Raw genomic sequence first — 16491 nt, 5'->3', positions numbered from 1 at the left:
TAAATTGATTCATTCAAATATAGCATTACCCAACCGGTTGTGGGGTTTCTTGTCATCCTTTGTAATAATACTAATCATAATTATGTTTAAGGATGGATGGATGGATGGATTCATAAATAAATAGTTTAGAAAATAGATAGATAATTTTTAAAATAAATGAATAATTAAAAATAAATAATGAATGAATAAATAGCAACAACAAATAAATAAATGAAACAAATAAACGAATGAATCAATTAATTAATTTCTCTTAACAAGCTATATCATCCCCTCTTGGTGTATCGTTCCCAGACCCCTGCATCTGATCTAGACAATGAATTATTGACTCTATCTAGTTTGGTCGTCATCATTATCAAATCATACTTTTTAATGATCTTCCCTTATAATCATCATTATTAATTTTATTTAAATGAAATAACTGACCACAGAAGCTGTGTTGGTCTTACGGTGACCCAACCATCCCCCTTCCATCTCAGACGTCCCCACCAGCCAACCATCTTACAGGCAAGCTCCTTACAGAATGCCTAAAGAACTCTTCCGAGATTCATCAACTTAAGGAACAGCTTCTTGTAAGTACTGTATATTGTATAGGGTTTGGTTTATATATTCTTCATTGCAATCGTTCTTTCACAAAACAATATTTCTGACATTACATTTCAGTTTCTTTGGTTATGTTCTAATTTTACAATAATTATTAGGAGTTTCCAAGTAGATTCCATTAAAACACCAGATAATAATGTTCTTTTTTCTAATTTTTACTTGAAGATTCCTGAAAGTTGACTAACCCATATTTGATCATAATTTATCAACAACAAAGTTAATGAAATATCGTAACCATGGTAACAACGTAACATGAATAAAACATCAAAGGGTGAAAAGTATATAGAAGGGACAAAATACGATTTAATCTGAAACATATACAATCTGTGTATTTCTGTCATTTTCATAGGAATTGGCATCAGAGTTTGACATTGAGACTGGTGGTGGCGGCGTCGACGAACTCGTGGACGTCATCAGACGTCGTTTCCACGAGGCCGAGGAGAAGAGGCTGGCTGCTGAGAAGAGGGCTCAGACCATCGAGCAGAAACACCTCGACTCAGCCATGAGGATCCAGATCTTGGAGCTGGAGCTAGCCGAGGCTAGGAAACAGCGAAACATCGCTGTTCATCAACTCCAGGTAAACATAATTATATATCAATATAATAACAATATGGGAATTCAAAGGCCGTTTACGAAAATGTTCTGCACGACTTGGCAGCCGACCGAATTGCCACGGTTTCCATAGTTACCTTACTATTGGTAATAATGATCATAAGTCTTCATGTCCAGTAGGCCTACTTAAAAAAAAGATGTCGATAAAATAGAATAAATCCTGAAGTATCTATAATAACAAGTAAACAATTTTCCTTCCTTCAACTATATAGGCCTATATATCAAATTAGAACTCGATATGTAAAAATTATAAACTCCATTAAAAAAATTTGCTCAGAATTTCATAATCATTCCCATAAAACTCTATACTTAATGATATAGCTCTTTACCGATGTATTAGTTTTTGTGAATATTATGAGCATTGTTTGTTAATATTGTATATATTTTCAGGATTTGACTCAACAGCCTGCCCTTGCTTCTTCTCCTGTCAGCAGTCAGATTCCTGGTGTCTCTTGGTAAGAAATTATCTTAAAAAAATAAAGATGCAGATATATTTTTTCTTTCAAAATTAGTTTAATGATTAGTTATAAGCCAAGTTATCTTTTGAGATAAATGGATTATCTAACAAACATGAAATTACATGAATACTGATCAGAATATATATATATATTCCAAATCCCTCAGCTCTTCCGAGGATAGCTCCATAGCATCTTCCTCAGAACTTTCTGACACCGGAGAATCTGACAACAACACCTCTTCCATTTCTACACCAGAATCTCCACTTACACCCTCAATTCCCTATAGTACACCTGATTTAGCACCATGTCCCACCACTACACCCTACATAGCACCTATTGATATCTTAGCTGTGCCGACTGGGTAAGGAAAAGCGATTATTATAATACAGAAGTCATTGTGTTTGTTCCCTCGAAGATGTACTTGAATATCAGAAATACGAAAACCAATAACCGGAAAAAAATTAATGCAAGCAAATTCTGCAAAATAGCTTGCTGAATACAATTCCCCTCCGATGTCGTAATTTCCCCTTTTTGTATTCCTATATCTTAGATTACCAACACCAAGTCCAGAGTCTAGTGGTGCGGTGCTCAGCGACCATACTTCTTCCGATCCTGTCGTTCACAGCTCAGTGGCTATCGTTTCGTCACCTCTTTCTAGTCCACGGTAAGACTTTCAAATTTGATCATGATGGATATACTTTTTAGTTTAGGAGTGTGTATTTTTTAAATGTTTAAAAATGCACATTTTTAACACTGTCAGTCTTTATATTTTGCAGATCACCATCAGTGGGTGGGGCTGTAGCCACCGTGAGCCAAAGCACTGCCCAAGCCATCTCTCGAGTATGGAGCATGGATGACCTTAAGTCCTTCCATCCAGGAGGTGATGATATCATCCTGGGCAGTGGCATGAGCGGTACTGTCCATCTCTACAGGCATAAGATCACCAACGAACCCATTGCTGTTAAGAACTTCAAACTCCCTGCTGACATTGATGGGATTAACAGACAGGTAAGCTCATCTTTTTTTAAAAGCTAATCAATCTTTAATTATGGCCAGGCCCTGACACTGACTCCCATCAAAGTAAATATCTTTTCTTTTTTAAATAGTGAATTTCGTTAGGGTAGTTCAAGAACTTTGATTGAAAGTGATCATTTTAGGGTGAACTAATATCCTCCAAACTATGTCCTACGTAATAGCAGGCCTTTGTAAAGAAGGAGGAAGAAAAAAGTTTGTTTGATTCATACAACAAAGAACAAAGTTATAATATTTATTCTTCTTTTATTGTGTAACTTGACAGATGGCCTTCATCCTTGAGGAAGCTGACCTCTTAGAGACCTTGGGTCGAAATGACTGCTTCCCAAGCTACCTGGGATGTCTCCAGACAAGTCCAGGCTACGTAGGCCTAGCAATGGAGTTTATCGGTGACGTGACCAATGGAGAGTCTTGGACATTGGATAGAGGTATGGAAGAGCTAGATCTGACTAAAAAGCAATGGTGAGTAACATTTTTACATTGAAATTTCTCTGAGTAAAAATAGAATATGAACAAATCTGTATTACCTTTTTTCAGTGTGGAACAGTCAATCACGCATCTAAAATACTGCAAAGAACTGCAAGTATATCACTGAAGTTATACATGTACTACTGTGGCAAATCATATTGATCTTACGAATATATGATGCGGTAACTATATAAAGCCAATTACATTGGTTTCTCAGCATTATTATCAATGTAGCTGTCATAACGTCATAATCATAGGCATAATCTTAAGTTCTTTAAGAATTATGCATATTTCTATACTAGTATTTGGCATTTCAAATATGCCTGATGCCATTTCAAATATGCCATTTCAAATAAGCCACAAGAATTTTGATCAGCTTGATCTACTTCTAGAACATTTTAATTCACATAATAGCCCTATTATTGGTCTGACTGAAACGTGGCTCCAACACTCTAGTAACTCTCTTTTGAATATTGATGATTATTATTTACTCACAAACAACAGACATAATAGACCAGGAGGCGGTGTTGGTATGTATATACCGAACCGACTAGATTACTCTTGTTTAAAAAATCTTACCCACATGAATGACAGTCTTGAATCACTTTTTATAGAGGTTAAAAATAAACACAGTAGGAATGTAATAATAGGGGTGATTTATCGTCCTCCACAATGTCCCCATGATGATTTCTTAAGAGATATCCAAAACATTTTACAAAGTCCAATTATTCAAAATAAACACTGTTTCTTAATGGGTGACTTCAATGCCAATTTGTTGCAGTCCAATTCTCAAGGATTTCCTCACGATTTTCTTGAAATGATTCTTTCGGCTTCTTTTTTACCTACCATAACTAAACCTACGAGAGTAACAGATCGATCTTCCACATTAATTGATAACATTTTTACTAATATGCAAGATATGCCTTTAGAATCAGGAATCGTTATTTCTGATATATCTGACCATTACCCTATTTTCTGTAGAACTACTCTTTTAAACACACGAGATGAAAGTCGTAATTCTAAAATAAAAACTCGATGTTTAAATGCCAGAAATTTAGAGCGCCTGAATGAAAATTTAAGTACAGTTAACTGGCAACAAATTTATGATTCTGAAGACGTGAATGAGGCTTACAATAATTTTATTGATATTTTAAAGGATAAATTTGATATTTGTATACCATTTAGAGAACGAGTGAATAACTATAAAAAATACCCTAGATCTCCATGGGTGACTAAATCTATCTTAAGATCGATAAACCGGAAAAATAATCTGTTTTATAAATACAAAACTAATCCAAATAATAAGACTCGTGAAAAATACACTCGATATAAAAATATTTTGACCAATTTACTACGACAAGCGAAAAAACATTATTATGCAATGCAATTTGAGCTTAATAAAAATAACATGAGAAACACGTGGAAAATAATTAACAGAACATTAAACAGAAACAGTAAAACGCAAAATATTATCAAAATTAAATCAGAGACTAACGATCTTATTGAAGAACCTCAAGCGATAGCTGAGATTTTTAACTCGTACTTCTCTCAAATTGGAGAAAAACTTGCTGAAAATATTCCGACAACTGGCAGTAAATTTGATAATTATCTGGGGAATAATAACCAATCTTCTTTGTTTTTTGTCCCTACTGACCGTGAGGAAATTATCGGTATAGTGAATAGGTTAGAAGGAAAGAAAAGCTCAGGACACGACGAAATTGATAACTGTCTCCTCAAATCCATAATCTTAACAATAGCGACTCCGCTGGCCCACATTTTTAACCTATCACTCACTAGTGGCATTGTACCAAATAACATTAAAATTGCGAAAGTAATCCCGATATTCAAAAAAGGAGACACATCTGAAACAAAAAACTACAGACCAATATCACTGTTACCATCCTTATCCAAAGTTTTGGAAAGGATCGTATTTATTAGAGTAACAGACTTCTTAAACAAACATAATATTTTTTGCGAATCACAGTTTGGCTTTCGAGCAAATCACAATACAACTCAAGCGGTATTGAAATGCATCGATACATTATCACATGCCGTTGATCAACATTTACATACAATTGCAATATTCCTGGACTTTTCCAAGGCTTTCGATACAATTAACCATGATATCCTATTAGTAAAGTTGTCACACTATGGTGTTAGAGGGAAAGCCTTGGAATGGTTCAGGAATTATTTATCGAATAGAAAACAATTTGTACAAATAGATAATCACAGTTCTGCATTGCGACCAATAAATTGTGGAGTTCCACAGGGTAGTATACTAGGTCCCTTGTTATTTATAATATACATAAATGATTTTTATAAATCCTCAGATGTTCTATCTTTCATTTTATTTGCAGACGATTCGACCTTATTTTATTCCCATGCGAACCAAAATACACTATTGTCTACTATAAATCGTGAACTGAGACATGTAGTTGAATGGGTTAAAGCAAACAAATTATCCCTTAACATCCTGAAGACAAACTTTATGTTATTTAGTAACACTTTGCAAAATCTACTTGGAGACATCCTTTTGGACGATACTGCTCTAAATAGGGTCTCTTCTACTAAATTTTTAGGCCTCATGATAGACGATAAATTGAAATGGAACATTCATATTCAAAATATATCCAAAACTATATCAAGGAACATTGGTATAATGAATAAAATAAGACACTTTTTTCCAAAATCAACACTTTTTACACTATATTCCTCCCTAATACTTCCCTATCTGAATTATGGAATAATGACATGGGGTAACGCCAACAAATATCTTACAGACAAAATTCTCATCTTACAAAAGAACATTATAAGAATTATACATAATGCTCCTCATCGTTCTCATACTAACAATTTATTTTACAAGTCCAATATTTTAAAACTTCCAGATCTATTTCTTTTTCAAACAGGGCAATTTATGTACAAATTGAATTCAAACGAACTCCCAAACATATTAATTAACATGTTTACAAAAAATAACGCCATTCACAATTACCCAACAAGACAATCACTCCGTTTTCACCTTCCCCGTACCCGCACTCAACTCGCACAAAAAACAATTTCCTTTTACGGTCCTAAATACTGGAATACACTCAGTCACGACATCATTAACTCCGTTAGTCTGAACTGTTTTAAAATCAAGCTAAAAAAGCACATTCTCGAATCTTATAGAGTAAGTCCAAATTGAGCGCTCAGGACCCAACTTCTCTCTTTCTCTCTCTCTTCTTTCCTCTATGTCCTTCCCTTTCATCTGCCATCACCCTCATTCCCCCCCCCCCCTTCATTCTCTTTCATCCACACAGGTGCACCAGTCTTTCTTCTCGGTTATCTATCTTTTCACTTTCATCCATCATTTCCGTACTCCATTCATCACAATAGCTTTCTTACGATTTTTTTTTTCTCGTTCTTGCATTTATACTTATACCTACAAACGTGTCTTTTAACTTATTCTTTGAGGAATCCACACTCAACAAGCCCTGCTTTTTAGTGGATCCCTCCATTTCCTCAACATTTATTTAAATAGTAAAGATGAATAAAATAAATTATATGCAAAACTCTTTAACATGAATAGTCTGCAGATTATATAGTTCATCGTAAATATCATTATTATTATGATTATATTGTTTCGTGTCTATTGTATATATTTACTTATATATGCTACATTGTCATACTGTATATACTTGCATATTCATTTATATCTTTGTAATGATTTCTTTTGCTGTTAAAATTGATTTGAGTTGAAATGAAATAAACCAAAACTGAAACTGAAGTATTCACGATTATCACGTTTATTCATATTCCGGTGGAAAACTGATATTCCTTCGTTTCATTTCAGGCTTAAGCTCGCCCACAACATCTCCACCTCCTTGGGTCAGATGCATGAGATGGGGTTCCTCATGAATGACCTCAAGGACGACAACTGCCTCTTAAGGAAGACCCAGGCTGGTCAGTGGGAGGCAGTGATCATCGACTTTGGACTCGTCTCTCCAAGGACGAAGCCTTTCTTCTGTCTACTTTCTGATGATAAGAAAGAAAAGTACAGGAGAAATGTAAGTTTGTTTCTTCTTTGATTAGAAGGTTTAGTTTGAGTCTTTTCACTTCAATAAATTGAATCATTGCAGAAAATGATTATTAAAATATTATACATGTTTATGTATATAGACCTATTATTTCGATATAAATTCAACATGATCGAGTGAATTTGAAATTAATCTCATTTCATGGATAAGACACTGCATGTGAATTCTTGTCCTGTCTTTTACAGGAAAACTTCGTCCACCTCGCTCCTGAGTGCGCCCTTGATGATGAGGCCACAACCACCATGAGCGATGTCTACCAACTTGGACGACTTCTAAAGTTGATGGGAGATGAAACTGACATCGCTGAGCTTAACTCCATTGGTGTCATGTGTATGCAGACCCCTCCCACTAGTCGACCGACCATCGAAGATGTCGTCGACTTGTTGGAGTGTATGATGTAAAAAGGCACTGTTTTAGAAAAAAAAGATGTTGCGATTTAGGTTTTGCCATTGCTCAAAGGGAAGATGTTTCATAGCATTGTCTACTGGGTTCATATTTCAACTTTTATTTTAACATAAAATTTACAAGTTTCGGGGGAATGTTAAAAAAACTAATTTTAATCTTGACATAATATAATAAAAAATATATAAAAGTTATTTTAGGGGGATGGGCAAAAACTCACTGGAAACATTAAATGATTATTTTCTTAAACAAAATAGGGGGAAAACTCACTACAAACTTGAATTATATTTTTAAAATTCAGGGATAAAAAGAAGGTTTGGTGAAAGTTGTTTTAAAGAAAGAATCACAGCAAGTTTGAGATAACTTTATTCTAGAAGTTAAAAACAATTTTTTTTGGGGAAAGATTTTGAAAGGTTACAATAGTTTTGAGATAATTGTATAAAAATAAAAATCAGCGAAATATTCAAAAAATATATCAATTCAAACTTGAAATATCATAAAAAACAAAGGAAAAAAACAATTCGGAGGAATATTTTTTACAAAAGAATCACTGCAACCTTCAGACAATATTATAAAAAAATATCAGAAAAAACAGTTTGGGTTAGACTTAAAATTATCACTGCAAACTTGAGATGAATATTATAAATAATTAAAATGCAAAGTCTTGAACGATTGCACATTTAAGATAATTTATTTAAAAACAACTCGAATATGAAGTTTGAAATTAGTGCAGATCTTCAACATGTTCAATGATATACTAAAATTTTTAAATACTGTATAATGATATTTTTTAAATCACTGCTGGCCTTAGATTATTTAAAAAAAAATAATTATCAAATCATAACATCTGATTCTAAAACAGTGTCTAGGTAAGTATTTGTAAATATTTCTTATTTATTTACCAAAGTTTGTAAATAGTTCTTTTTGAATACTGAAATAATAAACTGAAACCATAGAAACAAAAATGACTCGGCAACAACATGAACAAGCATTTTTATCTTCATTTTTTTTTCTCCTAAATAATTATAGAGGCTGAATTCATTATAAAACACAAGAGAGTAATATACATTCCCGTCTCGAGATTGATTTAGTCAATGCTTTGAAAATCAAAATAACAAAATCATCAAGAAGCACAAAAATTGCAATATTTTCAAACAAAATCAGCCAAAACAGAGTTCTACTAAGAATGTAGGCATAATAATTTTAATATTTGGAGATGGAATAATCGTTCAATCGATGGTAGTCCATCACGGTGCAGAGCGGGGTGGGGCTCTGCACAAACATTGTTGGCTTATTTTCTGAATTATCTCTTTTGGTATTGCTTGCTTTGGATTTTAGTGAAATCATGAAAGATGCAATTTATTTTGGACGAAGATACCGGCAGAGGTGGCAAACAAAAGCATAGTTATCCGAACCTACCAAACGTAAAAAAAAATGAGTTTCGCAGCGTGAGAAAGGAAATTTCCATTTTCAATATGCATTACCGTACCCGAGGGGGCGGGGCAAAGTGTTCTCGACAATTTTGATGATGTTTTTCTGGTACTTGAAATACATTTTGCACCTCCTATAGCAGGGTTCTGGAAGGTACTCCACTGTTTAGATTTTTTTCTGCACTATTGAATAAATGAAAGCCTTACGAAAATGTACAAGCAGATGTCATTTTAGGCCAAACATTTTGGAGATGGAATAATCGTTCAATCGATGGTAGTCCGTCACTTTGCAGAGCGGGGTGGGGCTCTGCACATTCATTTAATATTATTATTATTGTTCTTTTTACAGATTCGTATTTATTTTTATATAATATTTTCTAATTAATAATAAATGCCTCCCATACACGGCTCCCGAATCATACTATTATTTCTGTCATTTTTATTATTTGGTGTAGGCCTGTCATGTATGAGATGAGATGTGAAAGCGGAAAAAGTGCGAATTAATTTACAATCAGGGATGGCAAAAGAGTCACTTGAAGGGGGTGGGGGCGAACATCGCTATTCATAAAGCAATAAGGGTTATTGTTCATTAGGTCCGCAATTCATGTAAGATGGTCACTCTTGAAATTATTCTGCGAGAGTCATTTATCATATAGGACCGTTATTCATAATCGGGGCCATTATTAATAAAATTGAATAAAGTTTTGCTTATCAGGGTATAACTGAATCCGATTTTGACTGGCAAGAATCTTCCTTAATCATGTAGAGTGATATTGTCAATTATGAACTGCCACCCTGTCGTTCGAATAGCAGTATCTATGAAGATTTAACTTATACGTGTAAATTAGAAAGGCTAATTCTTTATAATTCGGAACTCCTTCATAGAAAATACTGGCTATATACCACCCTGAAGACTCACTTTCCGGACTGAAGAGAACATTAGATTTATAAATAAGGGGGAGCTTAAGAAGAAAATTAGCACTTACATACACTCTTTCATGGTAGCCAACATACTGTCCACGCAACAATTGGTTAAAAGATTTATCCAACTCTGGGTATAGTTTTCAACCAATACTGTGTAGTTTCCACCCAAAGCACACGTTATTGGTTTAAAACTACCCCGAATTCGATAAAGTTTTAACTAATTGTTGTGAGGACAGTATGCTGCCCAACATTTTTAAGAGTGTATAAAGCTTTGATAGAGGGCAGTATAGGATTTTCCACAGGGGGTGGCAAAATCGTCCGAAAACAACATGACAAAAATAAAAGGTCTTCAACCACAAATAAAGGATTTCGTGCCAGAAAAAAATGACAAGAAATAAAAAAAAGCTTCTCAACTGGATATAAAGGACATTTTGCAGCAGAAAAAAAATTGACAAGCAAAAAAAAAAAGTTCTTCAACTTCTCGTCAGGGGGGCAGGGATGGGTCCCTTGCATGGGTAATTCTGACTCGTCAGGGGGGCAGTCTGCCCCCCCCCCGTAGGTACGCTAGTGATAGAGAGTCAGTTATGTGAATTAGACTCGAGTATTGATATCAAATATTCCAATATTACAAAAGTACACCATTCATATACTAGAAATATTCGTATATATGTCATTTTTCCGAATATTGAGGCTTGAATTCCATCAAGCACAAGTATACCTTCTCTCCATAATGTCAATATTCTAAATGGTCCATTCAGCACTTACTTTACAGATTAGATAATTGGATTGATAAAAACTTGATTGATTGATATTGATTGATTGATTGATTGACTGAATGTTGAATGATTGATGAATGATTGATTGAAGTTACCATTAGCAATAAATAAAATATAGTGGTGGTATATACACGAAGAATATAAAAAAAGAAAAAGAAGACACTCTCCAAAAGTTGGGCAACATACTTTCCACACAACAATTGGTTAAAAATGTATCCAACTCTGAGTAGTTTAACCCAGAGCAAACATTCTTGGTTCAAAACTACAGATCGGATAAAGTTTTAACCAATAATTGTGGACAGTATGTTGCCCAACATTTTTAAGAGTGAAGAGGAAAAAGAAGAAGAAGAAGAAGACAAAGAAGTAAAAGAAGAAGAAGAAGAAAAGGGAAGCCGAAGAGAAAAAAAGAAGGACATATCGATAAAAAAAGACTTCAATCATATAGGCCTAATACAAAATAAATAACAATACCTGGTAGGGAAGAGAAAAGAACATGGTCTGTTCTATAGCAAAGATTTAATCCTGGAGGTCTGCATTCTCAAGCATGGTCGTACTCAGCGGGGGGGTGGAGTCCCCCCCCACACCCCTTTCTAAAATTGTGAATACTTATACATTTTTTCTGAAATGAAGATTTTCACAAAAAGTGCACGAATTCTGTCAGTTCCACTTTCATTTCACAGAAAATACACAAGTAACCGAATGACAAGCTATTGGTTTTATTGGTAAATATTTATAATTAACTGCAGTATGTAGCTATACCAAGGCCCCCTTTTTTAGGGGTACATTACAATGTACTATACTCGCTCGAGCTATATAGCCTGCGCTGCGCTGCAGAAGTAAGAGCGACTAAAAGAAAGACTACAAAACTCGGCGTTGATTGCAAGCGTGTTCTCCGTGCAGTGCTGTGTTTTGGCATTTGTTTCGTAGAAAAGTTGCTCAAAAATAGGTGACAAAGAAAGTTATTTTCATGTATCTGTAAATTTTTATTGTATGTTTGTCATGGTTACTTTTTGCATGGTATGAGAGGTTAGTGTGAGACGACAGTAATATTTTTTTGTGCGAATTTCAGTGTCATTGAAATAGTACGAGTCCCACGTGTAGGTTTTTGTGTAGTGCCCGAGTGCAAGTCCAAGAGGCAGGATATCGCGCACGCGCACCTTGGCTTACGTAGCCAGGAGGCGTTCTGGGGTAAAAATCATAGTACTATTCGTACCTTTTACCCCCTAACGCCAGGCGCTTGGCCCTATAGGGCCCCACGTAGCCAAGGAAAATGCAACTATACAAATGCACCAAACAGCCACTCATGGTTTCAAATCGTCTCGTGTGTGAAGGATTCATATGCACCTGGTGCACGCGAATCTTTCACACCCTTTTTACTAAAACAACTATGACTTTACATCGTAGCTAAGCATTACATTTATTCTATAACACTTACCGAACCATATGGATCGTTTGTTGAACTCTCTTTCCTGTTTTGTTTAATAAAATAAGAGCATTTTTCGTGATCTTCACGTAGATTTCTCCTGCTCAGCGTGGATATCAATTTTTGCCTAAAGAGGGCGCGCGATATTATTCACAAGCCGGTTTGTTTACGATTTGCAAGTTGTACTGCTAGTTGCATTCTAGGCGCCCAGCATTATTTTCCTCTTTCTGTTTTTTTTTGCCGTCATGTGGTATATTCTGTTGTAGCGCCATCAGCGATGATGAAATGTAAAAAGTCGCCTTGAATTGAGAATGTTCGATACGAAAAATTGCTTTTCGATTGTTGTTTGCGTACTTTCCACCGCAGTATCAAGGACGGATCGAACAGAGTATCCTGGTTGAGACTTGGAGGTAAGCGATAAAAACACTTTTATAAACAATTTCTAACTTATTTTTAATAAAAACATAAATAAAAAAATGAGATTACGATAGTGGAGAAATACTGAAACGTTTGGCGTTTCTAATTCCCTCACATTCGTGTGATGAATGAAAACGTCAAAGTCCACTATGAAACCACATGCGTTGTGCGAGGTTAGTATTACTAACCTCGCATGTTGTGTGAGTGCCAAACAGCGCCTTATAATTTGAATCTGACGTTAACACTTCTGTACATGGGTAAAAATATCGGTTAGCAACGATTGGTTACTATAAGATTTACTGAAATTGAAAGAAATGGCAGAAATGGGATGAAGAAATAAAAGTAGAAGAGAGTTTACTCACATTTGTTGTCTTCGCCATCTTGGATCCATTGTTAATGCAACCTAGTTACGTGACGCTTATAGAGGGCGGCAAAATCAAGTGCTAAAATGTCCCGCTTCAACCACTGAACCAGGGGGGTGTTTCATCAATATTGTCGCGCGACAACTATCAGCGCTGACAGTTGTCGCGCGACAATATTGATGAAACACCCCCCTGGTTCAGTGGTTGAAGCGGGACATTTTAGCACTTGATTTTGCCGCCCTCTATAAGCGTCACGTAACTAGGTTGCATTAACAATGGATCCAAGATGGCGAAGACAACAAATGTGAGTAAACTCTCTTCTACTTTTATTTCTTCATCCCATTTCTGCCATTTCTTTCAATTTCAGTAAATCTTATAGTAACCAATCGTTGCTAACCGATATTTTTACCCATGTACAGAAGTGTTAACGTCAGATTCAAATTATAAGGCGCTGTTTGGTGCATTTGTATAGTTGCATTTTCCTTGGCTACGTGGGGCCCTATAGGGCCAAGCGCCTGGCGTTAGGGGGTAAAAGGTACGAATAGTACTATGATTTTTACCCCAGAACGCCTCCTGGCTAGGCTTACGTTCATGGGACATTCAGACATTTCGATTTTAAACCTCTTAAAAATATTTGAAAAGCATTTGGATTTCTCTGTGGTAATTCGGTATGATGGATGGATGCATATGAAATTGTACTGTTTGAAGTTGACATGACATGTTATTAATTATTGGGCTCGAACTTCATTTTCTACAGTACAATATTGATTTCATTTTAACGCCGAGTCTAACTTTAGACTAAAAGAACAAAAACAAATTTATTGATTCAGATGGGATGTAACTTACCGATGTTTACATCGCCATCTTGTCCTCTTTGTTAAGTAAATATGCTTCGACATGCATAGAGGGTGGCATGGTGTCGCAGCCCTCTATTTTAAAAGATATTGAAGATAAATTGAATAGGAACTAAAGTGAGTTGCAATTATTTTGGCTATAATAATTTAATGGAACAGAACGGAGGGACTTGCCAGAAAAGTTTAGCTTGTATGAAAGGCAAGTCCCTAAACTTAGTTTCAATACCTGATTAACAAAGCTATATATACTAGTAATGGAGACGGACTGAAGACAAGCTTAAAACAAGAACATGTAATCTACAAAATATCAAAGTAAAGCGAATGAGGGATTCCTAAGATTATATCAAACTGCGTAAGATGACAAGAAATCTCAGAAGGAAGTTTGAAAAAGACATTGCCCTAAATGTCAAGGCAAACCCAAAGGCCTTTTGGAAGTATGTGAACAGTTCCCTGAAGTATCGTTCAAAATGTGGAGTGATGCAGAACAATCAAGGAATAACTGCTGAGAGTGATGAAGAAAAGGTAGAATTGTTCAACGCCTTCTTCAGCAGTGTCTTTACAGAAGAAGATTTAGAGCAAGTCCCATTGCTAGATCACAGACACAGAAGGAACATGTTGTCTGATGTAGAAGTAAGGACAAGCATGGTAAAGAACAAACTCAAAATGCTGAAGACCTGTAAGGCAGCAGGACCTGATGGGTTTCACCCAAAAGTTCTGAGAGAAACAGCAGAAACGCTATGTGTACCCCTTACACTCATCTTCAGGAAGTCACTGAAAGAGGGTGTCCTCCCACAGGCATGGAAAGATGCCAACATAACACCCATTCACAAAAAAGGTAGCCGCGTGCTGTAGAGAACTACAGACCAATTAGTCTAACTTCAGTCATTTGCAAGATTTTGGAATCAATTATACGAGATGCTGTTGTTAAGCACCTTGTTGAGAATGATGTCCTGCATGACTCCCAGCATGGATTTCTCCCAAGTAGATCATATGTCACACAGCTGTTAGAAGTCATGGAGCTCTGGACGTCAACTCTTGATGAAGGATACAAAGTGGATGCAATCTATCTCGACTTCAGTAAAGCTTTTGACTCCGTGCCTCACCAGCGGCTCATGAATAAACTTGAGTCATATGGTATTACAGGTTGTATCAAGAATTGGCTACGTAGTTTCCTTTTAAGACGCAGACAGAGAGTTGCCCTTAATGGAAAAGTTTCTCGGTGGAGGCCCGTCCAAAGTGGAATTCCGCATGGAAGTGTTCTCGGCCCCACTTTGTTTGTGATCTTCATCAATGACCTGCCTGAAGTTGTTGACAGCATTGTCAAGATTTATGCAGATGACACAAAACTATTTCGTGAAATCAAGCAAAGGAGTGACTGTGACCGACTTCAGGATGATCTAGATAAGCTGGTGGAGTGGTCAGAGAAATGGCAACTAAACTTCAATGCATCTAAGTGTAAGTCTCTTCACATAGGAAAGCAGAGCGTACACTTTCAGTACCAGATTGATGACACTGCTTGAAAAAGTCAGCGAAGAGAGAGACCTAGGAGTTATCATTGACTCTGACTTGAAGTTCCACTCCCATGTTGCAAGTGCCGTACTGAAAGCCAACCGTGTACTTGCTCTGATCAGGCGTACTTTCATTTATAGAGATAAAGATACCATTGTTAAATTGTACAAAGCATTGGTGAGACCTATTCTTGAGTATGGAAATGCTATTTGGCACCCAAGGTATGTCTGTGACCTTAAAGCCATTGAAAAAGTTCAGCGACGTGCGACCAAGTTGGTGCCATCATTGAAAGATCAAGAATACAGTAGAAGGCTTCGTTCCTTGAAGATACCTTCCATTCAGTACAGAATGCGAAGAGGGGATATGATACAGACGTACAAGATCATCAATGGCATTGATGATTTGAACAAGGACATGTTCTTCACATCTGCATTTACTCAGACGACACGTGGACGTCTATGCAAATTGTATGTGAGGAGAAGCAGACTGGATGTTAGAAAAAATACTTTCAGTGCCAGAGTTGTAAATGACTGGAACTCCTTGCCGGCAGAGATAGTTGCTGCATCAACGTTGAACAGATTCAAGTCACAGTTAGACAAGTTTTGGTCTGCAGTGCAATATGCTCACCCATGGGAATAGTAACTCTGGCACAGCACACAGGCACACATTATTTTAATAGTTAGATGGAGGTAATAAGAGGTAATAGAAATAATTCAAATAATATTTATAATAACAATTATAATAGGGACTCAGTTTTAAGGAGAACGAGAGCTACTGCTTGCCTTAATCCATTTCAGGTAGAGCAATTTATTGCTTTCCTCAGCGAATTGGATTTTTGTGACATGAAATGATAAATGCAGAAAAACTAGAAATAAGGCAACATCATACACATTTGTATTGTTTGTACATTTCATTTTCATGTAAATCTCTATTCTAACTTCACTTGAACAACCTGAATGTAGAACTAGAATTTTAATTCGTCTTACGGACGAATTAGGTGATCTGTCTGTGAATCTCATGATCATGATCACGATCTATTTTTTTAATCATGATCATCATTTCAATGCAGATCAATATGAATATCATCACAATAAACGTAGTTTTATTAATGAAAGGACCTGTTAAATACTGTTGAAAAACATTAA

At 35.8% G+C, this 16491-nt stretch overlaps 2 protein-coding genes across 2 annotated transcripts in view; both read left to right on the top strand.

Moving 5' to 3' along the window:
- Positions 1-6943: 6943 nt before the first annotated feature.
- Positions 6944-7992, top strand: LOC121431547. Its single transcript, XM_041629067.1, has 2 exons — positions 6944-7219; positions 7435-7992. Exons 1-2 carry the CDS (start codon positions 7046-7048, stop codon positions 7648-7650), a joined length of 390 nt encoding a protein of 129 aa, XP_041485001.1. The 5' UTR covers positions 6944-7045; the 3' UTR covers positions 7651-7992.
- Positions 7993-11634: 3642 nt separating this feature from the next.
- Positions 11635-16491, top strand: part of LOC121431638 (cleavage and polyadenylation specificity factor subunit 1-like) — a 49454-nt gene continuing 44597 nt past the window's right edge. Inside the window, exon 1 of the mRNA XM_041629237.1 lies at positions 11635-11727. The gene's annotated coding sequence lies outside the window, so the exon portion shown is untranslated. The remainder of the gene's footprint in view (positions 11728-16491) is intronic.

The sequence above is a fragment of the Lytechinus variegatus genome, chromosome 18 (genome assembly GCF_018143015.1).
Source record: "Lytechinus variegatus isolate NC3 chromosome 18, Lvar_3.0, whole genome shotgun sequence".
Lineage (NCBI taxonomy): Eukaryota > Metazoa > Echinodermata > Echinoidea > Temnopleuroida > Toxopneustidae > Lytechinus > Lytechinus variegatus.
The sequence above is the reverse complement of the archived record's forward strand: the minus strand, read 5'-3'. Positions and strand labels throughout refer to the sequence as shown.